This window comes from Callithrix jacchus, chromosome 9 (assembly GCF_049354715.1).
Source record: "Callithrix jacchus isolate 240 chromosome 9, calJac240_pri, whole genome shotgun sequence".
Classification (NCBI taxonomy): domain Eukaryota; kingdom Metazoa; phylum Chordata; class Mammalia; order Primates; family Cebidae; genus Callithrix; species Callithrix jacchus.
In genome coordinates, this window is record NC_133510.1 from 22,852,875 (window position 1) to 22,879,399 (window position 26,525).

Here is a 26,525-nt window from a genome sequence, read left to right on the forward strand (position 1 = left end):
GCGCTCGCCAGTAATCTCAGCTACTCCTGAGGTTGAGGAGGGAGAATCTCTTGAACCCGGGAGGCGAAGATTGCAGTGAGCTAAGATCGTACCACTGTCCTCCAGCATGGGGACATAGCGAAACTTCGTCAGGGTCGGGGTGGGGGGTGCGGGAAAGCCAGAGTATGAAATATATAAGAAATAATTTGGAGCAGAATAATACGATTTCAGGATATGACAGCGGTAAAGGGTAAACAGGCAGAAAGACTTTGGAGCAGAATAATATGATTTCAGGATATGACAGCTGTAAAGGGTAAGCAGGCAGCCTTTCTTCGCTGAACAAGATTACAGAAAATAAGGGCCATGCACAAGTTTACGAAGCTGGAACAAGGAACAGGACCCAGATCTTCTGATGTTTACTTCACCGTTACACGCTCATTTTTCTTTTTCTTTTTATTTTTTTAAAGATGGGGTTTCACTATGTTAGTCAGGCTGGTCTTGAACTCCCGACCTCAGGTGATCCGCCCGCCTTGGCCTCCAAAGTGCTTCGATTACAGGCGTGAGCCACCACGCCCGGCTACACGCTCATTTTTCATGTATCCATTCATTGAAGGAGCATTTACTAAATTCCAGGATGGTATCAGGGAAACATAAACTTCACCCCAATCTTCACCTCAAGGCTCATGATCCTTTACTGGAGGGAAAGAGAAGTCCATCGGAGATAGTCCTGAGAAAGCTGGGGCTGTTTATCTGTTTACGGAGTTCAACAGAATGAAACGCCGGAGTTGGAGTGTCAGCTGGAATTGACGGTGTACGGTGTGCACGAGGGAATCTCCCGATGGGGAGCAGTGAGTTGTCATCCCCGGTAGACGGCGGGTTCCCGGAGCGACGCGGCCGCAGGTGGGCAAAGGGCGGTGAGACCCCGCGCCATCGTGAGCGCGGCCGTTGCTCTCCAGGCGGAGCGCACACCCGGGCGGCGCGGCTCGCGGCTAGGCGCTGCCCGGCTCCTCCTTAACCCGCGCGGGGAGGCGGCGGCGGCGGCGGCGGCGGGCGGGGGACGGGGAGGGGCGGGAGCGCCGCGCGGAGGCCGGGGAGGAGCCGGGGCCTGCAGCGGAGCCGAGCCGAGCCCGAGCCCGCGCCGAGCCCTGACACTGTCCGTCCGCCTTTTGGTTCCCCGGGAGCCCGGACTGGCCGGAGCCCGAGCGGTGGCAGCGCGGGGAGCCCCACGCGCCGAGGGGAGCGGAGTGGACAGGACGGCCCCAGAGGAGGCGCTGCCGCCACAGTAGCAGGGACGGGAGTCTCGAGCCGCGGCCTCCCGGACGGTGCTGCCCAGGCCAGCTCTGGGAGAGCCGGGAGTACGAAAACCCCACCCTCTGAGGCACCCCGGGAGCGGAGGCGGGAGCGGGGACGCGAGCAACCTCTCCCCCTGTTGGAGAGAAGACCCTTACCACTCGGGTGAGGGAAAGAAGAGACCCCTGGAGGGGACGCGTCTCTCCTGCCTAGAGGCGAGGAAGACCGCTGTACTGGCCGGGGAGGAGACCCCAGAAGTGGAAAGAGGGGAGCTTTCCTTAGGGAAGCAGAGTGAGACCATCCTAGCGCGCCTCCGCCCCTCCAAACACACACTCTCAACAGTTCAGGACTTTCGAGGCAAAGAGAGAGGGGGTTGTGCCTATGGAGTAGGCACCCTCGGCCCACCAGTATTCGCGGGGAACGGGAGTCCTTACGTTCAGAAGCCACTCCAGGGAAAGAAGAGGAATTGGCTTTCAGCTGGAGAGGGGAAGACCTCCCCCTCAACTTCCTCGTACCTAGACAGTGGAACGGGGTAGAGCCCCTCCGCTCAGATCTCCAGCAGACAGAAAGAGCCCTCCACCCCAGAAAGATCCAGTTTGGGGGGGAGGGGAACTCCCCCAAGGGGGAGGAGACAACTCCTGGTTGGGAGAGGCTCCTCCCCTCCTCCCCAGGGTAACAAGCAGGGTGTGGGGGGTGTGCCACCTTCCCCAAGTAGGACCTCCTTCTCCTCCCCCTCCCCCTCCTCCTCCCCTGACTCCTCATCCTCAGGGGACCCAGTTCCCCTCACCAACTTGGGAGGCTCAGCCAAGTACAGGAAGAGCCACTGAGGATGAGAGCCGTCATCTGCCTCTGAAGAGGGGAATCCCTCTACCCCCAAACTCCAGTACCAGGTGGTTCCCTCCCTTTGCTGGGGGAACCTTGGAGACAGGTTAGTGCTTTGTTTCATCTTCTCTCTGTCATAGTCTGGCACTAGTGGGTGTAGGGGGCTGAGATGGTGGATCGTGGGTTTCACTAGTGGGGATGATAGAGTGATGACTCAGAAAATCCACTGGGAAATGTGTTCCAAGAGAGCTCTAGATTTGAACCCACATCTTGCTGCAGAGGCTCTGAGAAATGGGTTTCTTAGTGTTTGGGGACTGAAGGGATGGGATTGATTTTAGGTCCCTAGGGAACTGGATGTTTTCATGCTGAGGAAAAGGGATATCAGAAAACGGCTGCATTTTGAGAACATGCATACTGTGTAGCAGTGATTTGCACAACCCAGCCAATGGTAAGACTTCCATAGCACCCTTCACCCTGGGCCTTTTCACATGGAGAGTGGGCTCTCATCAAAGTCATGGTGGCATCTGGTGTCCTGGCCTTGCCCAGGGCATGCCGAGGTCAGCTTCGCATTGGCCAGAGGTGTTCGTTCCCTCCAGCATATTCCCTTGACAAGAAAAGCAATCTGTTCTTACTCATCCTGTCTCCGACACCGAGAGGCCTCCTCTCCTGCCATTTCCATTCCTAGCTGGATGCATGCCTCTGCCCGTAAAATCCAAAGGGAAAATGGGAATCCCACATGTTCTGAGGCGAGAAGAAAGTATGCAGGGGAATGCCAACTCCTGGGTTGAAATGCTTCCTTGATGCTGCCCCAGTCTCCTTCTCCACTCCTGTTTTTTGCTCACAATTTTTCAAGGAAAATTAGATCCTGGATACAAAGGGAAGAGGGCTGCTGCTCTTCCATCTAAATAAGTTGATGACTGGGAAGATTTGGCTTTTGAGGAGTATATAAAATTTCCTTCCAGAAAAGTACCTAAGAGTCTCATCCTCTCCCTTCCTGTTTCTTGTTCAGTTCTGAGTCTCCGGAACCTTGTGTTAAAGTTTTCTTTCATAAGCTAGGGAATTATCAAAGTCCAGAATCTTCAGAAAAGGCAGGAAAAGGGTACCAGGAAATCCTCCCTGTGAAGCCTGGACTGTTTTTAGGGGAGGTCACTAGCTGGGTGTCTGCTTTCCTTCCTCGCCATTAGCAGATACCCTATCTTCTTTCTCACAGCAAGGCCAAGTTGTGAAGGAGGCTTCATCTGACTTGGGTTTTCATATTTTCTCCTCTCTCTGGGGCATGGGTGAGGTCTGCCTAAGTTCCTGAGTACAGTCACTTGTCCTGGAAGTTACCTGTTCATGTGGTATATGAGATAGGGCACAGCTTTGTGTGGCTGTGCTGTAGGACAACATGCATATACTTCTTAATTCAGGTGAGTGTGGCTCTCTCTGCTTCGAGTGGGTATGTGTGTGGAGACAGGTACTTAACGTGTTTTTCAGACTATACTTCGGTTACCTAGAATTGTATGTTTCTGGTGAGCTTTTAGAAGCAGGTGCCCTTGTGCAAGGACATGGAGAGGTGGTGGTAAGGATGCCCACCTGAGGAGAAAGGCTCGGCCTCCCCCAGCCAGTGGGAGCACTCATGACTGTCTACAGGACAGTCCTTTAAGCAGCAGGGAAGCCCAGTCTCAGATTGGGATCATTTTTTCTAGGACCAATAAGAGAGCTTCACTGCTGATACCTCTAGTCTCAAAAGGATGAAGATCCTTGACTCCTAACTCCAGAACTCCCTCCCCTACCTTTTACAAAAGAGGCCACTCTAGTTAACAGCAGCCTGTTTCTTTCAAAGTACTTCACCAGATGCTGGCGTGCACCTGCCTGATGGCTCAGGGTGAACGGGATCCCACCTCTAAGTACACCACGTCCATGCAGTTTAACTGGCGCTGCACTGAGTTCCCAACCCTCCTTGCCTCTTGAATCAGTTAGAAGCAGATGGCTACTGGGTGGGATTAACTGTGGTTTACGGAGTGTGCTTTCCCAAACCATGCCTTAAACCTAGTTCTCCTGGAAGATAAGAAATGATGGTCCCTCCTTCCTTAATTCTTGGAGTCTTCCTGATCCTAGCATTAGCCAATACTGGATGATATTATCTCCAAAGGAATCGTTTGAGAGTCTGACATCCTGAAACCCACTGCAGACTCGGAGCAGGCTTTGTAATACAAACCACTGCAGGCTTGCAGCTTCCACTCCTATCTCTATAGTCTGTCAGTTTGCTAATTTTTAATTTTTAGTGTTCTCTTTTTTTCCCCCAGTCAAAAACTATAGCTACAGTTAAATAGCCCTTAGTAAGTGCTCAAAAAAATATTAACTGAAGGTAATCCTTGCAACATAGTGGAGCTGTGATTGAAACCTGGGCAGCCTAACTCCTCATGTGCTACACCTAGCCACTGCCGTCTTCGTTCTGACATTCTGTATAGGGCAGGAAGTTATCACACTTTAATACCTGACATTGGCATTAGAACAATTAGTGGCCTTTCAGATAAAATGGGAAGAAGACTGAGTCTGTTATTGTGGATCTTACATGTTGCATCCAGGAGCGGTCTTTCACTCCCAGAATGTCTGTCTGTCTGTTTTTCTCTGCCTTTCTCCCAGTTCTGTAGTCTTCATTAGACGGCCCGTGGATGTGATGGAGCCTGCCCTTTGGCTGCCTTTCCCAGCTTCTATGGGTATTTCCTTTTAGTCTTCCAGCACACACAGAAGAATGCGGCCTGACTCAGGTTCTGCCCAAACCCCGTGGCATGAGGCCCACCTGGAGAGAGAGGTCTGGGTAACTAGGTTGGTTGGACTGAGAAATGGAAGTACCTCTGTTTGCCTTTCTAATAATAGCCCTGAACATTAGCCTTGTGCCATTATTTTGGGGAGCGTGGAATGCATGGCAGCCGCAAGCTTATTAAGCTTCATTCACTTCCCTGCAGGGACGATGCTTTGGCAGGGCTTATTAGTTCATCTCTTTTATTGAAGGGGAAAATTGAGGCATCAAGACTTCATTGGGGGCCGGACATGGTGGTTTATGCCTGTAATCCAAGCACTTTGGAAGGCCAAGACAGGCAGATCACCTGAGGTCAGGAGTTCAAGACCAGCGTGGTCAACATGGTGAAACCCCATCTCTACTAAAAATATAAAAATTAGCCGGGCATGGTGATACCTGCCTTTAATCCCAGCTACTCAGGAGGCTAAGGCAGGAGAATTGCTTGAACTTGGGAGGTGGAGGTTGCAGTGAGCCAAGATCATGCCACTGCACTCCAGCCTGGGCTACAGAGCAAGGCTTCATCTCCAAAAAAAAAAAAACAAACAAAACTTCATTGGGGAGGCAAGGGATGGTTGGGGACAGTCCAGGAGGATTTGCTTTGGAATAGAACCAAAGAACCTCATTCTCAGTGGCTCTCCATGCTGGGCTGCCCTTCACAAATGGGGAAGTGAAGAGGGGGAGGAAGTGGGATGGGTTAAAGGAGAATGGTGCTGAAAGATCCAAAGGATCAGATGCTACAAGCTGCTTGTAGCTGATGAGATTTGAATGTATTTTGAGTGCTGGGGCTGAATCTGGAGAGCTGACTGGAAGGGGGCTGGAGACAAGTTAAATTTAACCTCAGGGTCCTAACCTGGTGCTGGGGTAAGGGTAGGGAAGGGCATTGAACAACTTGCAAAGGGCTGAGAGTGCTTCCCTTTCAGGAACTTGCTGTGATTGGCATGTGCCAAATGGGTTCTGTAAGCCCTCTCAACACTTTAAATCCACTCTCATGCCCCTGCCCGATGTTGGAAAAGTTGTTTCAAATGAAATATCAACTGAAGGTCTCTGTACTCTTAAGATGAGATTTCCTAGGGATCTTTAGTAGGAGATAATAGGGAATAGGGCAGAACAAATTTAGGGACCTCCCATCTGGGGAGGACCCAGGAGGACCCTGGCCATTGGAAACCTGCTCACCGGCGTGCCACTTTTCAGCTCGATGACCCAGCTGCAGGACTGTGGTCCTGCTACAGGTACCCTGCTGTGTAGCCCAGGGTCTGGGGTGTTTTGACTTAGTAGTGTTGGAAGGTGTGAGGTTCCTGGAATGATTACGTGTTCCTATTAGTTTCCAAGTTTCCATGGTTTAGGGCAAGGTGGTAGTGGGATGAAGAGGAGGATGGTGGGAGAGAAGCTAAGGATAAAGAGGAAACCCTTCATGATGCTATTTATAAACAGGCCATCCCCCTTCCCCCGCCCCTTTCTTCTGTCAAACAATTCTTGGGTCACAGTTGGGTCTCTTGCTGCCCCGGCCCCTGAGGCACTAAGGTGTTTGCTTCAGCCTTGTGGAGTGTGTGTGTTGCTGGTTAGGAGCACAGGGCTGGGTACGTGTGCACACATGCAGATTGCCATCTGCGTGGGTGGGATCTTAGGGAGAGGGGAGTAAGTGAGAATGCTGACCCTTAGGAGAAAGGGTTAAGGGTTAAGGGCAGAAGAATCACTACCTAGGATAGAAGAGGGAGCTGAGACCTTGAAGGATGTATTGGGGTCAGGAGATGGGGTGGGGCACATGGTCCCATCTGCTGTTGAGCTTTGGACTGCAAAATGTATGGATCTGTTGTATTTGTCTGTATATGCTTGTGTATATATCTGGCTGTGGATTTAGAGATCACTTGCATCCTATGTTTCTGCTCAGGATTCTGAACTTTGAGGCAATCTAGTTCTGGCTCCTCAGGAGAAATGCCCTGGTGGGACTGAGGAGGAAAATGTTAGCTGGAACCTGGTGGCTGTGCAGGCACAAACCTGTTAGGCAGCAAGTGCTTAGGGGTTGCTGGCATCAGCACTATGGGAGTGCCAAATGGCTACCTAGTGGTTCCTGCCAGCCTCTCTAGACCCTGCAATTCAGATATCACCCATCATTCTTCACCTTCCCCCACAAGACGTCACTCTAGCTATACCTCTCTGCTGGCAAGAGCGCCAGGCAGTGTGGGTGGCAGCAGGGTGTGCAAACATCAGGCGTAGGCGGTCTGGCAGCTCCAGGAGTTTGCATGGAGGTGCAGCGAGCATGCCTGCCTGGCTGGGAAGGAAGGAGGGAGGAGGAGGGCGGAGAAGGGGAGCCAGCTCGAGCCCCAGTGTGGCTATTTTTAGCCAGGCTATCTGATTGTAACCGGTAGGCACACAGCTGGGTGTCTCCCTGACTCTGTGAAGCCCAGCAGGCTGAGAGGTGGGAGGTGCTTGTGGATGACTTCTTCCTGGTGTTGGTGTCTGTGGGCGGGAGCATGCAAGGGGTAGCTTTAAAAGTGTGAGGGCAGCTGTGAACTCAGGATATGTTACTTCTGTGTGTGACTTTGTGCTCTGGTGGTGATGTATGCTGTATATGTAGTCATGATCTCTCTGTATTTGCTTCACTGTTTATGTGTCTGTCTGCTGGCTGTCATATATAATTTATGCCTGGGATAGATCTAATATGCCTCAGGTGCACCTATGTGTGGGATAAAAAGGGAAAGCGCTCATATCTAATATGAAACATCTTTAAAAATGTTGGTGTGTGCTTCGTCCGTGTATGTTTGTATTTTGGTAGACTTTTTCTTTATTTGTACATTCATGCCATCTATCTATGGATGTTGTATGAAAATATAACAGGTGTCACATGATTGGAAAATGGGCTTTAACTAATTTTACCTGCTATCTACATGGATTAAAAAAACCCTAATTCCTACATAGTTTAAAAATATTATGTTGTAGAGCTATAAGTAAGGTGAATTGAGGAAATGGCTCAATCTGGTGTGAAGGTTGATCTCTTTAATCCTATGTGGGGAGGCTTCTTGGCCGTGCTCCCCATTAAGATGTGGGGTAACTAGCACTCATCATCTGGTAGATAGACCTGCTTGGGGGTTCTGGGAACACCCAGTGGAAGACCATGCCATGGGTCTCTCATGGGAATGAGGGTAGGAAGAAACTTACTTCCCTCAAACAAAAGGATTTGAGTATTACTTGCCCCCAGTATTTTCATCGCCTCTTTGTCTTCTCTGCAGAACCCAGAAGTACCATGGCTTCTGACCTAGAGAGTAGCCTCACCTCCATAGACTGGCTCCCCCAGCTGACCCTCCGAGCTACCATTGAGAAGCTGGGAAGTGCCTCCCAGGCTGGGCCTCCCGGGAGCAGCCGCAAGTGTTCACCAGGCTCACCCACAGATCCTAATGCCACCCTTAGCAAAGACGAGGCAGCAGTTCACCAGGACGGCAAGCCACGATACAGCTATGCCACCCTCATCACCTATGCCATCAACTCCTCTCCAGCCAAGAAGATGACCCTCAGCGAGATTTACCGCTGGATCTGTGATAACTTCCCCTATTATAAGAATGCTGGCATTGGTTGGAAGGTGGGAATGCTTCTATAATCTTGGCTTAGGTTTAACCTTCAACAGCCTTTTTCTTTACTTTTGTTTCTTCCTGTAACCTGTTCAGTTTACTCTGGCTTGTCTCAGAGATGTGAAAATTTAAAATCTCATATGTTCTGCCCCCTCCTTTTTTTCAGAGTTGAACAACTTTTATAATGTATACTAGGGAAACTCCAAGCCATTAAGTATAGTGATGGGGATGGCAGGATGCTGTCGCTCATCACACCGTCTTATCTTCTGATCCCTCAAAGAGGATATTCATTCATTTCACAAATGTTTATTGCCATTCTGCGATGTTCAAGTCACTGTACAAAGCATGGCATCACCCCTTCCTACCTAGAGGTAGGAATCTAATCTAGATCATCAGATTTCCATAGCTCCACTGCACAGTCATCATCTTTTGAAAAGCAGCATTCCAAGAAAAATAATAATACAATTAGGTTCTTTACCAACAGTTGGCTACCAAGCGAGTAAGGAGAAGTTAAGTTGTTTGGCTGGAGATGAAAAAAGAAGGAGTTCCTCTCCCAAGCAAAGAAGGAAGGCCGATATGCTCAATTTTTTGGAGCAGCAGCTAATTTGTCAAGTGTTGAGTAGGAATGGGAACTTAATATGTAGTTCTCTCACTCTGTAAATCACCAGTTGTTATACAGACCGTGTAGTGAGTTGGAGACTGTTGAAAGCATTCAGCATTTCTTTCTTTCTCTCTTTCCTTCTTTCTTTCCTTCTGTCCTTTCTTTCAACAGGGTCTTGCTCTGTCACCCAGGTTGGATTGTAGTGGTGCAATCATAGCTCACTACAGCTTGAACCTGGGCTCAAGCATTCCTCCTACTTCATCCTCCTGAATAGCTGGGAATACAGGCATGTACCACCATGCACAGGAAATTTTTTTATTTTTGTAGAAATGGGTCTCACTATGTTGCCCAGGCTGGCCTCAAGCTCCTAGACTCAAGTGATCCTGTCATCGTGGCCTCCCAAGATGCTGGAATTACAGGCATGAGCCATTGCACCTGGCCCATTGAGCTTTCTCTTTGTAAATATGTCCCTGCTAGCTTCCATAACCCCCAACCTCACCCAACACACTGTTTTTTTTTTTTTTTGATACAGAGTTTTGCTCTTGTTGCCCAGGCTGGAATGCAGTGGCACGATCTCGGCTCACTGCAACTTCCGCCTCCCAGGTTCTAGTGATTCTCTTACCTCAGCCTCCCAAGTAGCTAGGATTACAGGCATGAGCCACCACGCCCAGCTAATTTTATTTTAGTAGAGACAGGGTTTCTCCATGTTGGAAGGGTTGGAGACCTCAGGTGATCCGCCCGCCTCGGCTTCCCAAAGTGCTGGGATTACAGGTGTGAGCCACCATGCCTGGCCTCAGCACACTTACACAATATTTCTTTCCTTGAAATGTCAACATTCTGTGAGCTATTGAGAAAATGAAAGTGATCTGTTTTTCTTTCATTCATAATTTATATAAATAGTTGTAAAGCATTGTTCTTTTGGTATCAGGGTAGACTGAAGAACTGGGCAGATGTGATTGTGAGGCATTTGTATACTTGTCAGTTGGCTAGAAAGATTGAAAAACTATATAATCAGTTTTTCAGAAGTGGTAGTAATCAAATTTATAGCCATTCCCTCCCATCAATTTAATCTCTGCTTGCCTCTTCCTTCCTTCCTTCCTTCCTTCCTCCCTCCCCCTCCCCCCACCCGGCTTTTTTTCTCTCTTTCTCTCCTTTTTGGTGTTTTGCTCTTCTTGCCCAGGCTGGAGTGCAATGGTGTGATCTCTCAGCTTACCGCAGCCTCTGCCTCCTGGGTTCAAGCTATTCTCCTACCTCAGCCTCCTGAGTAACTGGGATCACAGGCTTGTGCTACCACGTCCGGCTAATGTTATATTTTTAGTAGAGACAGAGTTTTACCATAGTGGTCAGGGTGGTCTTGAACTCCCAACCTCAGGTGATCTGCCTGTCTTGGCCTCCCAGAGTGCTGGGATTACAGATGTGAGCCACTGCGCCAGGCCTGCATTTTTCTTATCTCATTGCTTTTTTGCTATTTGATGCATAATTCCCTCCATCAGTGTAGTTAAGAGGTACTAAGTTTATCCTGATACTTGAACTCCATGGCGTATTATTTTTTTGTGTGTCCCTCTGTGTTCTTTTGGGAAATTTTCTGCTCTGCACAATGCTCAGGTCTAACTTGCTTCTCTACATCCCCAGAATTCAATACGGCACAACCTGTCTCTCAACAAGTGCTTCCGGAAGGTGCCCAGACCTCGAGATGACCCCGGGAAGGTGAGAGACTACTGTAAGCATTGAGGGGAGGAGCAGGAAGGAGAGTGAAGAAGTTGATAGTCCAGAGTCCTGTGGCTGTTTTAATTATATGGAAGAGGAAATCATGCTAATTAGAGAAGCATCTTTATTTTTTCTCAGAGGAAGAACTTGGTTGTCAAGCTTGTGGGCCCCCAGTAGAATGGGTGACTAAGAAAGACTGTGAGGCCGGGCGTGGTGGCTCACATCTGTAATCCCAGCAGTTTGGGAGGCTGAGGCGGGTGGATCATCTGAGGTCATGAGTTCGAAACTAGCCTGGCCAACATGGTGAAACCTTGTCTCCACTAAAAATACAAAAAATTAGCCGGGTGTGATGGCGCATGCCTGTTATCCGAGCTACTTGGGAGGCTGAGGCAGGAGAATTGCTTGAACCTGGGAGGTGGAGGTTGCAGTGAGCTGAGATTGCTCCATTGCACTCCAGCCTGGACAACAAGAGTGAAACTCCATCTAAGAAAGAAAAGAGACTGTGAAATTTTTTCTTAAAAAATAGAGGCCGGGAGCGGTGGCTCACACCTATAATCCCAGCACTTTGGGAGGCCGAGGCTGGTGGATCACGAGGTCAAGAGATCGAGACCATCCTGGTCAACATGGTGAAACCCGTCTCTACTAAAAATACAAAAATTATGTGGGCATGGTGGCACACGCTTGTAGTCCCAGCTACTTGGTAGGCTGAGGCAGGAGAACTCTTGAACCCAGGAGGCAGAGGTTGCGGTGAGCCGAGATTGCACCATTGTACTCCAGCCTGGGTAACAAGAGCAAAACTCTGTCTCAAAAAAAAAAAAAAGAAAAAGATATACTTAGGGTAAAGTTGACTTTCCTGCTCCCTCTTTTTTGTGTGTCATTCTTTTTTCCTAGATGTAAAAGGTAGACTTAATAACCTTTGTAGAAATGCCTCTAAACAAAAGTCCCTGGTGTTTCCCCCATAAAAGAGAAGGGATGGATCATTCTCTCCATTTGACAGATGTGGATGCTAAAGTCAAGTTTTGCCTCAGGTCAGAAGGGAAGGGAGAGGCTGTGTCTGGACATTTTCAGCTCTTTGAGCTAGATGCCATTGTTCTGCTCCTCCAAAACAGTTGAGGCCTGTGTTTGGGCCACAGGAGTACCTCTGGCATACTCAGTGAGTTTCTAGGACAAATTTGCTGTTCATTAATACCCAGAACCCTGGGAGGTTCTGAATGTAATGATTTTGATCTCTGTGGGAATGGAATCTCCTTCCAGGGTTCCTACTGGACAATTGACACCTGCCCTGACATTTCCCGAAAGAGAAGACATCCTCCAGATGATGATGTAAGTTCGCAGCTCATGGGGAGATGCCACATCTAAGCCAGCTGCTCCTTCCACCTTCTCTTGTGAATGTTCAGTCCTTTCAGAGGCAAAGGTGGAAGGAATACCAGCAGAGGGGAAACCATGGGTCTTGGGAGGATGTTGTGCCTCTGCTTATAGATTTCTTTTTCTTCACAACCCTCAGCTGTCCCAAGACTCACCAGAACAGGAGGCAAGCAAGAGCCCACGGGGAGGCATTCCAGGGAGTGGAGAAGCCTCGCTGCCTCCCGAGGGGAATCCTCAGATGTCACTTCAGAGTCCCACATCTATTGCTAGCTACAGCCAAGTAGGAAGCAGATATGGCAGGGGTCATGGGATGGGTGGTGAATAGATTCATATGTCTCCCTGTTCATTCAGAATTATGTATTGAATATCTGTGATATATGAGGCGGGTAAATTGAGAAAGAAGGGGAATGCAAAAGAGGGAAATAGAGAAATAGAAAAGCATAGCAGAACTTTGAGAAAGATCAGGAAAAAAAGGCTGGGTGCAGTGACTCATGCCTGTAATCCCAACACTTTGGGAGGTCGAGGCAGGTGGATCATTGAGTCCAGGGGCTTGAGACCAGCCTAGCCAACATGGCAAAACCCCATCTCTACTAAAAATACAAAAATTAGCTGGGCATGGTGGCTTGCACCTGTAGTCCCTGCTACTTGGGAGGCTGAGGCAGGAGAATCACTTGAACCCAGGAGGTGGAGGTTGCTGTGAGCTGAAATCATACTGTCACACTCCAGCCTGGGTGACAGACTGACACCGTGCCTCAGAAACAAACAAACAAAAAGAAGAAATGGAGACTAAGGAGAGAAAGAGGGTAGATTCAAGATAAGAATCAATGAGAAAAGGAGAGAATGATGCTGGGTTGTTGAAGAGCTAGGAGAGGAAAAGAGGACAGGCAGGAGAGCCTGGTGATCACTGAAGGGTTGTATTGGTCCCTCAGCTGGGCCACCGATCAGGAATTTCTTACCTGTTTTTGCAGGGCACAGGATCTGTGGATGACGGAGCAGTGGCAGCAGGGGCTTCAGGCCGAGAAAGTGCTGAGGGTCCTCCTCCCCTCTATAACACCAACCATGACTTTAAATTCTCCTATTCAGAGATCAACTTTCAGGATCTAAGCTGGTCCTTCCGCAACCTCTATAAATCCATGCTGGAGAAGTCTTCTTCCTCCTCTCAGCACGGTGAGTCTGGAGTTGGGATGGGTGCGTGGAGACTTTTTTATCTTGTTGAACAAGTGGTGATATTTTCTTTTTTTCTCTTATTTTTTAATTTTAATTTTTTTTTTTTGGTGACAGGTTCTCACTCTGTTGACCAGACTGGAGTGCAGTAGTGCGATCATGGCTCACTGCAACCTCTGGCTCCTGGGTTCAAGTGATTCTTTCACCTCAACCTCCTGAGTAGCTGGGAGTACAGGCACGTGCCACAATGCCCGGCTAATTTTTCTAATTTTAGTAGAGACAGGGTTTCACCATGTTGGCCGGGCTGGTCTTGAACTCCTGGCCTCAAGGCCCAGGGTGCTGGGATTACAGGTGTGAGCCATCGTGCCTGGCCATATTTCTCTTTTTTCTTTTCTTTTCATTTCATTTCTTTTCTTTTCGGCAGAGTTTTGCTGTTTTTTGCCCAGGCTGGAGAGCAGTGTCGAGATCTTGGTTCACTGCAACCTCCACCTCCTGGGTTCAAGTGATTCTACTATCTCAGCCTCCAGAGTAGTTGGGATTACAGGTGCCCGCCACCATGCCCAGCTAATTTTTGTATTTTTTTGGTACAGATGGGGTTTCACCATGTTGGCTAGGCTGGTCTCGAACTCCTGACCTTAGATGATCAGCCCTCCTCGGCCTCCCAAAATGCTGGGATTACAGGTGTGAGCCACTGCGCCTGGCCCATATTTCTTTATTTTTTATTTTTTATTTTTTTTGAGATGGAGTTTCACTCTCCTTACCCAGGCTGGAGTGCGATGGCACGATCTCGGCTTACCGCAATCTCCACCTCCTGGGTTCAAGCAGTTCTCCTGCCCCTCAGCCTCCTGAGTAGCTGGGATTACAGGCACGCGCCACCACGCCCAGCTAATTTTTTGAATTTTTAGTAGAGATGGGGTTTCACCTTGTTGACCAGGATGGTCTCGATCCCTTGACCTCGTGATCCACCCATCTCAACCTCCCAAAGTGCTGGGATTACAGGCTTGAGCCACCGCGCCCGGCCCATATTTCTTATTTTTAACACAACGAGAGGTATCACTACTCAGAGGAAATATTTCATGAACTAAAACTGGAGCCGAGCGAGCTCATCTGTCCTTGTGCAAATACAGCTGTTTCAGGAGGCAGGATAGGTTATTTGCTTCAGAAAGTCAGTTGGAGGATTGCCCCTTCCAGAACTAAAGGCAGCGATTTTATGGCTGCAAGCGAGTCATCGGAGGATGACCACTAGGGGACAGTAACAGTACCAGTACCCTCTCCCCAGGAATCCCTGCGTTTCATTGTGAAAAGTTTCTTTTGACTTTTTAGTGTATTTATATTTATGTTACTGCTATTGTGAAAAATTGCAAACAGATGCAAAAGTGTGGAGAAAAATATAATGAACCCCTGTGTTCCATCACCCAGCTTTAACAGTTATTAGTATTTTACTAGGCTTGTTTTGTTTACCACAGAGCCTTCTAAAAACTGGAGTAATTTAATGGAATTCACATATACCATGTCATTCCACCCATAAATACAATTTATATATATATAAATACAATTTTGATGTATATACCTAAATGATGACTTTTCTTATGGTTGTGTACTATGACATTATCTCTCCTAACATAATTGACTGTACATTCTTAATATCAGCTAGTATCTTGTCCATGCATATTTCCCTAATTATCATGTGAGAATGAATTAAAGTTTTTATTGGGAAGCCTCTTGAGAGAACATCTGGTTCATCCCTCTGCAATTCCTGTGTGTGCATTTTTTAAATAATGTAGAGATTTCTAAGGTTGTGAGGTTGACTTCAGGTGAGGAATTGGACCTTCTCTTTCTGTGCAGTGGCTCTTTATTGGCAGCAGGGGCTGAATGAAATGATGAAAACTGGTTAGGAGTTACTTTTCGGAAAACTTATATTAATATTCATGAATTTCTTCTTGTATATCCCAGGAGATCAATTTCTAGAATTGTGTTCCAAGACTGTAGCATTTGCTTGAGAAATAAATCCAACCCAGGTGGTTGGTTGATTGGAGGTGGGAACTTGAGAAACTGTCAGAAATAAAGTAAAAAATTAGATCGAGTGAGGACAGCCTAGTGTTCACTCAAGTTTTATTGTGACTGAAAGACCCTAGGCTTAGACTTTTGTTCTTCCCGGCCTGTCTACTTGAGAAGTAACTCCATCCCATCTGTGCTCCTCACTCAAGCAGCATTTGTTTGTAGAGAATACAGGAAGGAGGCCGGGTGCGGTGGCTCAAGCCTGTAATCCCAGCACTTTGGGAGGCCGAGGCGGGTGGATCACGAGGTCAAGAGATCGAGACTGTCCTGGTCAACTTGATGAAACCCCGTCTCTACTAAAAATACAAAAAAAAATTAGCTGGGCATGGTGGCGCGTGCCTGTAATCCCAGCTACTCAGGAGGCTGAGGCAGGAGAATTGCCTGAACCCAGGAGGTGGAGGTTGCGGTGAGCCGAGATCGCGCCATTGCACTCCAGCCTGGGTAACAAGAGCGAAACTGTCTCAAAAAAAAAAAAAAAAAAAAAGAGAATACAGGAAGGAGTTGGCAGTAGCAAAGTGTAGAGAAAATATGGAAGAGGAGACAGTATGTGACCAATGGCTTTGTTTTGTTTCTTTGTTTTCTTTCCCCGTAAACACTAGCCGACCAGGGATGGTTTCCTTTTTAAAGTTCACCTGCTGGGAAACTGATTTCAGGCCTACACCCAAATCTCTGAGAAGTAGCATTAAAAGCTGCACACTGACCTTTTTAGTAAGATTTCAGTGGTTTCCACACTATCAGGGCCCTCCTCTAATCTAAGTGTCTTCTTATCTCTTATACCTGCCAGGAGGGCCACAGGGATCCTTGCTGCCCTAGAACATTCTTATCCTTTTAACTTCACAGTTTCAGTCTGAGACTTCCGAGCTCAACCAGGGAAAATCCCATTTTGTGAAAAATGCATTGCTTAAGTCACTTGCCTGCTTCCTCCCCACTTGCAGGCTTTTCGTCTCTCCTGGGGGACATCCCACCCTCGAACAACTACTACATGTATCAGCAGCAGCAGCCACCGCCACCTCAACAACAGCAGCAGCAGCCGCCACCACAGCCACCACCCCAGCAATCCCAGCCACAGCAGCAGCAGGCACCTGCCCAGGGCCCCTCAGCTGTAGGGGGTGCTCCTCCATTGCACACCCCAAGCCCAGATGGTTGTACCCCACCAGGGGGAAAGCAAGCTGGGGCAGAAGGCTATGGGCCTCCCCCTGTGATGGCCATGCATCCACCTCCACTGCAGCATGGAGGCTACCACCCTCATCAGCACCATCCCCACCCCCACCCTACCCAGCAGCCACCACCTCCACAGCCACAGGCACAAGGCCAGGCTCCCATCAACAGCACTGGCTTTGGTGAGTAAGGAGGTGCAGAGTGATGTAGAAGAGGGTTGGATGATGCCCTTGTCCTAACTTTGTCATGGAGGTGCAGTTCGTTAATGATGGGTCTTTTAAGCTTGCTCCTTCATGTGAGCTCATCTGAACGAAGTTACTATTTAGGGCTCTGTCATACAGAATTTTTGGATCAATTGAGATTGTTTTACGTATTCTCCTGACTATGAGGCTGGTTGTACCCACAGTATAGATAGCTTTTCCAGTCCTAAATCCCCAGGGAGAGAGAGTCCAAAACTTGGAAATGCAGCTGATAATCTCTATAGATGCAAGAATCTTGCATGTAGTCAGTCTGGGGTCAGCTGATGCTGTCTTACATTTCACTCTGTCTTATTATCCACTTTCCCCTCTTCTTTACAGCCTTTCCTTCTGACTGGTGCTCTAATATTGACTCTTTAAAGGAAAGCTTCAAGATGGTGAATCGGCTCAACTGGTCCAGCATTGAGCAGTCACAGTTCTCAGGTTAGTGATCAAAGGATGAAGGGAAAACCCAGTAGAAACTAGAACCGGAAGGGGGTGGTTAAATGAAGTTCAGAAATTGAGGATTTCATTGTTTTTCTTTCATATTATGCAAGATGGATAATATTTACATTATTTTCAAAGTAACTCAAATTAATTTTATCTTAACTCAAAATATGGCAGTGAATTCTGTCTTTGGGAGAGAGAAGGCTCTCAGGAATTTGGAAGCCCTGGACCACTATTTTGTAGTTTTGTCATCACTTACTGATACTGACAGTGTGACCTTGGCTGAGTCACTCAGTCACGTTGAAAGTTTATCATATTCTTCAGTAAGATGGAAATTATGATAAGAATTAGGAGGTGGGGCACATTGGCTCACGCCTGTAATCCCAGCACTTTGGGAGGCCAAGGCAGGTGGATCACTTGAGGTTAGGAGTTCGAGATCAGCCTGGCCAACATGGTGAAACCCCATCTCTACAAAAATACAAAAGAATTAGCCGGGCGAGGTGGTGCGTGCCTGTAATCCCAGCTACTCGGGAGGCTGAGACAGGAGAATCACTTGAACCTAGGATGCAGAGGTTGTAGTGAGCTGAGATTGTGCCATTGCACTCTAGCCTGGGTGACAGAATGATACTTAAAAAAAAAAAAAAAAAAAAGAATTTGGTAAGGGATCAAATAGAATGAGAGTTTAAAAATGCAGAGCTCTAAAAGATGTAAATTGTTATTGTTAGTGCCTGTTATCAGTGGTAATGATTTATGGTGTGTTTGGAATGGTGCAATAGGGCTGGGTCTTATGGGGCTTTTTGCCTCTACAAGGTTTGCATTGCTTCCTTTCCTCTTTGTAGAACTAATGGAGAGTCTACGACAGGCAGAGCAGAAGAACTGGACCCTCGACCAGCATCACATTGCCAATCTGTGTGACTCCCTCAACCACTTCCTTACTCAGACTGGTCATGTGACCCCCCAAGGGGGTACCCACCGGCCACCAGCCCCTGCCCGTATTGCTGACTCTTGTGCCCTCACCAGTGGCAAACAGGAGTCAGCCATGAGCCAAGGTACTGCACAGACAGTTGCCATGGAGGTAGAGACTGTGATGAAAAGGAAGGAGAAGAGAAAGACAAAAGAGAACAGAGAGAAAGCATTTTATGGGGCAGTGATCCAAACTGAGCAGTGGAACTAGTTTATCAATTGACTAAACATCTGTTGAGTTAGTGAAGTCCTAAACTGAAAAATGCAAAAGAAATATTGTATGATTTCTTTTTAGGCCTTGGTTTGGGAGATCAGAATTACTTAAGAAAAGGGAGGAAATTTGTTAGAGAAAGGCCCTATTTTCAATCTGTGGCTCAGTAATCCCTAACTGGATGATACCAGTTGAAATGGTGGTTCTATATGTATATGATCTTCAAACTAGTGAAATGAAAGACATGTTGTGATTAATATTCTGGTTTCTTGCTTTTTGTTTGTTTTTTTTTTTTTTGAAATGAGGTCTCGCTTTGTCACCTAGGCTCTGGAGTCCAGTGGTGTGATTACACCTCATTGCGACCTTGACCTCCTGGGCTCTGCTGATCCTCCCATTTTAGCCTCCCAAGTAGCTGGGACTATAAGTGCTTGCTACCATGCCTGGCTAATTTTTTTGTATTTTGTGTAGAGCTGGGGTTTCACCATGTTGCCCAGGCTATCTTCAAACTCTTGAGCTCAAGGGATCTGCCCACCTCGGCTTCCCAGTGTTGGGATTACAGGCATGAGCCACCATACCTGGCCCTACATTTCTATATTTTTCATCCTTATATCTTAGTGATTTCACAATTGTAGTATCCATTTGTTTCTACCCTCAGTGGTGAGGACTGGTAGCTTCTGCAGAAGCTATAGAACAGGAGCTTCAAGCCTGCAGGAGCTATAGAACAGGGCAAGGAAGAGAGAAAGAAGATGGGAGCAAGGGTATATTCTTTTCCTCCCTGCTTTGTTGAGTATAGTGACCCACCACCCCCCTCAACTCAAGTAACTCTTCTCTTCTTTGGCAGTAAACTCTTATGGGCACCCACAAGCTCCCCACCTCTACCCTGGCCCATCACCAATGTACCCAATCCCCACCCAGGACTCAGCAGGCTACAATCGCCCAGGTAAGAGCGAGGAAGCTTGTTTCAAAACTGTGGTAATCTGATGAGCTCTTTTGCTTTCCTTTAACTCTGAGCTGGGATTCTCTGTATTTTTGCCAGCATCTGAAGGAGGGAATGAGCCTTTATAATTCCCAAGGCTACCTGCTCTGGAGATATATATCAGGGGAGACTAAAGAAGACAGATTTACCTTATTTATTTATTTATTTTAGACAGAGTCTCACTCTGTTGCCCAGGCTGGAGTATAGTGGTGTGATCTTGGCTCACTGCAATCTCCACCTCCTGGGTTCAAGTGATTCTCCTGCCTCAGCCTCCCAAGTAGCTGGGATTACAGGCACACACCACCATGCCTGGCTAATTTTTGTATTTTTAGTAGAGATGGAGTTTTGCCATGTTGGGTAGCCTGGTCTTGAAGTCCTGACTGCAAGTGATCTGCCCACCTCTGCCTCCCAAAGTGTTGGGATTACAGGCGTGAGCTACTACACCCAGCTAGATGTACTTTAAAATTAGCTAGTGACTGCATAAGTAAAAGGAAGTGAAAGCATACATATAAACAAAAAATAGCTACATGCAACATTTATGTGTGGCTTTGGAATCTAGATGGAAGATGTGCTCAGGCAAATAAAATGAATTCGTTATCTACACATACTTGCTTTATGCCCATGTCTGCTTTTCTGTCACCTGATCTCCAGAATCAGGGGTCTGGGATTGAACTAGCTCTGTTAGCGGGGGTGGGGTAGGGAGACACTGAATTGCCATAGATAGAACAAAGTGAACAGATCCTTCACATTTAGACACGTATAGAAAAATCACTGTTATTCTGCCTGAAACCACAAGTGTTTTCAATTTTTGGGGGCAATATCTGACTCTTTGTATTCTTTGTCCATTTAATATAAATACAAATTTCTATACTGCTATTTCATGTGATATTATCTTCTGTTTGTTTATTTGTTTGTTTGTTTGAGTCAGAGTCTTGTTCTGTTGCCCAGGCTGGAGTACAGTGGTCAGTGGCATAATCCTGGCTCTCTGCAACCTCTGCCTCACAGGTTTAAGTGATTCTTGAGCTTCAGCCTCCTGAGTGGCTGGGATTACAGGCGCCCACCACCATGTCTGGCTAATTTTTATTTTTTAGTAGAGGTGGTTTCACCATGTTGGCCAGTCTGGTCTAGAACTCCCGACCTCAAGCGATCCACCCATCTTGGCCTCTCAAAGTGCTGGGATTACAGGTGTGAGCCACTGCTCCCAGCTGTATGATATTATCTTCTGTATGTTATTTTATCGTTATCATATGTTTTCAGAAGTATAATTTTTAATGACAGCATAATATTTAATTGCTGTGGAATGTAGTTTAGTTTATTTCCTGAGACTTCACTGAAGTGGTGACCTGCAACCAAAAATAACTCCAGCTGATACGGGTGATAGCTTCACAAGCCCTTCTTCATGGTGTTATCTGGGGCTGAGCATAGTCCTTCTAGGTTGAGGGAACAGCTTCCCATCTACTCTCCTTTCACTCTCCTTCTTTCTTTCTAACAGCACACCATATGGTCCCTCGGCCCCCAGTGCCACCTCCTGGTGCCAATGAGGAGATCCCTGATGACTTCGACTGGGACTTGATCACTTAGTGCATCACAGAGTGTGGACATCAGCCCAGGGCCGAGTGGTGAAGTCTGGCAGTGGGGAAAGAGCAACCCCAGCCCTTCCCTTCCCCTCCATCTGTATATAGACATATATCCTCTTTTTGTTCTTTCTCTGTCAGAGAAGCCACCGCAAGATGCTGCCGAAGATAACCCCCCTTTCCTGCCTCGTTCTTCTCTTTTCCTTCCTGTTTTTTCCCCAGCTCTTTTATTATTATTCTTATATTATTATTATTATTATTATTGGTTATATACTGTCCGCCGTCCCTACACCATGGATCATGTTCACCTCTTGCTAATGTAAAATCATCAGGCTGGAAGATGAAGCCACGATTGCTACAGAGAAAGGTTTCAAAGTCTAGTTTACCTTTTTCTTGGAGAAACTCAATGCTAATCCCACCTTTTGGCCCTAAATTATTTTTTGTTCCCGTCAGTTTCAGGCCAGGACTGGAGAGGCCACATGATCAAATAGAAAGGGTCTGAAACATTACTTGGCAGCCAAGAATTTGGAGATTTTAAAATGGTGCTAATTCTGTCCTTTGAGGCCTTCCTTGTCCCTTTATACTGTCAATCCTTACTTCTGCCAGTCTGCATTTCCTATCAAGGGTAAAAGTGATGACGGTGGTGCAGGAGGGTGACAATAAAATCCTAGTGGAATTGGGGACCTGGGTTAGAAGAGACGGAATATAAGTCAGTGTGAAACTGGGTGTGCTCTGTCATGGTACATCAGTGTCCATTGGCTGATTTTGAGCCCATTCTCTGAGAGGATAGGATTGGTTTTAGCCCAGACTCTGCTTCTATGGTAGGGCATGAGGACAACTATTCAGCATAGCTTTAGCTTCTTGGAGATGATTCCAACTTAACTATTTTGGCTTTGAAAAGTATTTTTCTTTGAAAATTAATTGTGGCTCTTATTTGTATTTACGAATTATCTTCCCATCCCTGTTTCTCATTCAGCAAATATTAGCTTGTCCTCCTTTGATTGTTTGCTCAAATCTTCAACCCATCTTTTTCTTTCCTCATTTTTCTGGGATTCTCAAGAAAGAAAAAGTAACCCGTTATCACGCTGAGTTTTGTTGTGTCCTAAGACATGATGAGAATCTCTTTCCCACCTCTCATAGCAGAACCAAACCTTTAGTGTTGGTGGTAGGAGGATGAGGAGAAGGAAAGGGAGATGGCAAAGAAATGGATAGGGAATATTTTAGTTCTTTAAATATATAGGCAGATGCTTCTCTTAGAATCCAGATCATCTGGCTGAAGCTTTTGCAAGTAGGCTTTTGAGGGGTGAAGGAGATTGGTGGAGGAGAGTAAATAATCTAGAGGCAAGAATTCAGTGAGGGCCAAGGGGGACCCCCAGAAAAAAGGCATAGAGCTAACTCATCTACTTTTACAAGGGGTGGCTATGATTTACTGTTGCAAAGTACTCAGTGTATTTTAATGTTAATTGCTGAATTTTAGTTATGAGAGGGAAAAACAATTTTACTTCTGTCCTTATTTCACTTGCTGAAAATCTGTGGTACAAAATGTATGGAATAGACAAGGCCACTTTCTTTGTGATTTCTGCTTTTCATTCATGTTATTTTATTTACCCATGATTTCCGAGAGATTTGGCTTTCTGCTCTCCTGCTTTTTTCTTTCATCCACCCCTTTCCTTTTTTTGGAAGGGGGTTATATATGAGAGTTTATTGAAGAAGTCCAGTGAGGCTGAAGTAAAGAGGCAAGATAGGGCAGTTAACTAAAGAGCACTTTATTTCTTTAAAGCCTTGTAAAAAAGAAATGGGGGTGCGAGTGGCTTGAATCTCCCATGATGCTGGCGGGCACTTAGTGGGGTTGAAGTATGATATAATATTTCCCTTTGGGGAAAGGAGAATTTCTCTTAGAGGATGGCAAAATGCCTTTGCCCAGTGTCCCTATTTTAGGCATCTTTTCCTTCCTTATTCCTTCCAGTTAAGGTGCGTCCTAGACACAACTTCCCATCAGCTCTCCCCTTTGCAAATGATCACTCCTCTTTTCTAAACACTTTTCCTGTTCAGACCCATACAGGATTTGCAAGGGTGAACTGATTCATACATACAAATGCCCCTTGTTTATCTGTGTCTTCTGCAAACTAATCTCATGAAGAATTCTGGTGTGGAGCCAGGGTAGCTGAAGTTTGGGTCTGGGATGGGAGATTGGCCATCAGGCCTCCTGAGATCCCAGCTCCCTTCCACCAAGCTCAGCCTTGTTTCATGGCACAGAGCACACCTGACTTCCTTTGGGCCTCAGTTCCTGCCCCCCCCACCCCCAGCCCCATGAAGTGAAAAGAATACTACTTTTCTTGTTGGTCTAGCATTGCCAGACCTGAAGTGTAGTCATAATTGTTGTATTGGGTGATGTTTGCAAAACTGCAGGAGCTCACTGCCTGTAAGAGGAAATACGAGAGAAAGTGGAGGAGAGGGACACAAGGAGTAATTATTTGGTATAGATCCACCCATCCTAGCCTTTCTCTCCTCAGTCCCTGCTCCTCATGTTTCTGATTTGGTGAGTCCTTTGTGCCACCACCCATAATGCTTTGCATTGCTGCATCCTGGGAAGGGGGTGTCCGGTCTCACAAGTTGTTGTCATTGTTTTTTTGCATGCTTTCTTAATAAAAAAAAAAAGAATGTTTACAGTTTTATCTTCCTGGTACTGGTCTCAAATTTCTTTTGGCCAGGGAAGGAAAATAGAAATGTGAAAGAATTTGGTTTCAGTTGGTCTTTATTCCTCTTCCATCTTCCACCACTGGTTGAATTAGTTGACCCTGACTTTTTTTGTGATATTGATGGGGAAGAAGAATCAAAGGCATGTCTTTAACATTCTTCTTTTCAAATGATATCAAGTATGATGGAATATTGCAAGAGAGTCAGTCACCCCTTTTAGGTTGGTGTATGGAGTAGGCCCACCTTGCTTGCATTTTAGGATAAATATTTAAGATATTATACTTTGGGGCCAGCACGGTGGCTCACACCTGTAATCCCAGGACTTTGGGAGGCCAAGGTGGGTGGATCACCTGAGGTCAGGAGTTCTATATCAGCCTGACCAACATGGTAAAAGGTTGGTCAGGCTGATCAACGCTACTAAAAACACCCTGTTTCTACCAAAAACACAAAATTAGCCAGTCATGGTGGTGCATGCCTGTAATCCCAGCTACTTGGGAGGCTGAGGCAGGAGAATCGCTTGAACCCAGAAGGTGGAGGTTGCAGTGAGCCAAGACTGTGCCATTGCACTCCAGCCTGGGTGACAAGAATGAAACTCTCTCTCTCAAAAAAAAAAAAAAAAAGATATTGGCTAGGTGTGGTGGCTGATGCCTGTAATCCCAGGACTTTGGGAGGCCAAGGTGGGTGGATCACCTGAGGTCAGGAGTTTGAGATCAGCCTGGCCAACATGATGAAAGTTCACTAATAAAAATGCAAAAATGAGCTGGGCATGGTGGCAGGTGCCTGTAATCCCAGCTACTCGGGAGGCTGAGGCAGCAGAATTGCTTGAACGCGGGAGGTGGAGGTTGTGGTAAGCCAGGATCATGCCACTGCACTCTAGCCTGGGCGACAGAGTGAGACTCCATCTCAAAAAAAAAAAAAGATATTATATTTTGGACAGTAGTTGTGTTCCCACCTGGGACTTTCTGGAGAAAATATAGTACAAAATAGTTGCAGGTACTCACCAGGTTTTCATCAGAAATGAGGGAATTCTAATTGTAGGAATTTCTTCAGGATATATTTCCAAAGTGGAAATGGAAAGGAAAAAGTCCAGAAAGGCTGTGTGCATCATTTGTGTTTGCCAAAGTAATACATGCACATACTTTATTATTATATTGGCAAAGACAAATCACTGATTACTCACCATACGTTAAATCTTTATAACTGTCAAGATTATTCACCTCGATATCCTATATACCAACCCCAGGAGTTTAGGTCTTATTCCCAGGGTCTTATGTGATGTGCTGGGGTTTCCAGAAGCCTGGCTAATTGCTATTATATCAAGTCTATAGGCACTCACTAGGAGATTTATTTGCTGCATATTTAGAGATTATCATATATTCTGAATGTGAAACAAAAGGATTTATGAATCTCTGACTCTTGCAAAGAACCATGAGAGAAAAGCATTTATTCATATCAAATATATAAGTAAATTAATATATAAGCTGGAAAGGTAGCACTGCAAATCTTAGGTCAGACATTCTTCACAACTGAAAGAATTCCTAGTGATTTGAAATTTTTCTGCATAGTACTTTATAAAAGATATTTAGTCCGGACCCTCATCTCAACCATTGAACAAATAATGAGCAAGTCTAAAACACATGCCATTTTCTGTTTTTAGACTACATCCTTGTATTCAGTTTAGATGAGGGCATGTTGTGATACAAATAAGCCTGAAATTTCAGACTTTTAACACATAAATGTTTATACACACAGAAAAATGAGAAGGTGGTAGGAAGTTAGATAATTTTGTTTTAAATGAAAGAGGGACAGACAGGAAGCTATATAAATGGTTGGAGTGAGGCTGGGTGCAGTGGCTCATGCCTATAATCCCAGCACTTTTGGAGGCCAAGGCGGGTGGATCACGAGGTCAAGAGATTGAGACCATCCTGGTCAACAAGGTGAAACCCCGTCTCTACAAAAAATACAAAAATTAGCTGGGCATGGTGGTGCGCGCCTGTAGTCCCAGCTACTCGGGAGGCTGAGGCAGGAGAATTGCTTGAACCCAGGAGGCAGAGGTTGCGGTGAGTCGAGATCGCGCCATTGCACTCCAGCCTGGGTAACAAGAGCAAAACTCCATCTCAAAAAAAGAAGGTTGGAGTGTATAGACAAAGTAAAAGAAAAATGTGTGGTCATGAATGAATTAAAATATAATGGTTATTAATGAATGTTCGGTTGCTGGATAAACAAAAATATGGAGTGCTTGGATAAACATCTTCATCTTTCAAAAGAGGAAGTCATTTTATCGTGTCTCCAGAAAAGAGCAGCATAAGCACATGATTTAGAAACATCATGGTAATTATCAAACAAAACATCTCAAATTGTGCAAGGGTTATCTCTGGGAAATGAGAAACGGAGGAGGGAACTTTTGGGCACAGTGAAGTAGCAGACCTCATATTTTGTTATATACCTTACTAAATTCTTTTAAAACTATGTGCATATATTACTTTGGCAAAGACAAAGATTAATTTAAAAAACCCAGAAGATATTTTTGGTAATTTTGGCATGCACTTTGCCTGTCATGTTTTAAAATGTGACGGCAAGCTTGGTAGAGTCCTCAGTTGCAGCAAGTAGAAGAACTGCTGCTTCATACTGCACCCTCTTTCTCCTGCTTGAAATGGGTTTCTAATAAAGTATTAATATGGAGCAAGAGGAAAGAAGTAACTAGAATCTTATGAAATTAGAGGTTGTTTGAGGCACAAAGTCTGATGCAGAAGATTTGCAGGCAGAGGAATAGTAAGGTAATTAAGTAGCTTAAGAAGAGGAATGGAAGATAGGTGGTCAACCAGTAGGCAGAGAGAATAAACAGAACTCCCCAAACCACAGCTTTCATAACATTTCATGAGTCAGTTTTTACATGTATTAGTAGTCCCTTTTCATGCAATGGATGGTT

General features: G+C 46.2%; 1 protein-coding gene across 7 annotated transcripts; it reads left to right on the plus strand.

The window, feature by feature from the left end:
- The first annotated feature begins 717 nt into the window (after positions 1-717).
- Positions 718-23,574, plus strand: FOXJ2 (forkhead box J2). Of its 7 annotated transcripts, none has more exons than XM_035255641.3 (11): positions 718-879; positions 8,104-8,450; positions 10,673-10,747; positions 12,002-12,070; positions 12,252-12,392; positions 13,081-13,279; positions 16,270-16,674; positions 17,071-17,172; positions 18,015-18,224; positions 19,191-19,289; positions 20,818-23,574. In XM_035255641.3, the coding sequence occupies exons 2-11, from the start codon at positions 8,118-8,120 to the stop codon at positions 20,904-20,906; spliced, it is 1,722 nt and encodes a 573-aa protein (XP_035111532.2). In that variant the 5' UTR covers positions 718-879; positions 8,104-8,117; the 3' UTR covers positions 20,907-23,574. The 7 variants fall into 7 exon arrangements, with proteins under 7 accessions (XP_035111532.2, XP_002752354.2, XP_009001793.2 ...); XM_002752308.6 differs by lacking the exon at positions 718-879 and adding an exon at positions 1,069-2,197; XM_054238109.2 differs by lacking the exon at positions 718-879 and adding an exon at positions 2,441-2,539.
- Positions 23,575-26,525: the final 2,951 nt, after the last annotated feature.

Coding starts and splice junctions, on each gene's coding strand:
- FOXJ2 (XM_035255641.3), top strand. CDS start 8,118: ATGGCTTCTGACCTAGAGAGTAGCCTCACCTCCATAGACTGGCTCCCC. Junction 16,675..17,070: donor CATCAACAGCACTGGCTTTG/GTGAGTAAGGAG, acceptor TCTTCTTTACAG/CCTTTCCTTCTGACTGGTGC. Junction 19,290..20,817: donor AGCAGGCTACAATCGCCCAG/GTAAGAGCGAGG, acceptor TCTTTCTAACAG/CACACCATATGGTCCCTCGG.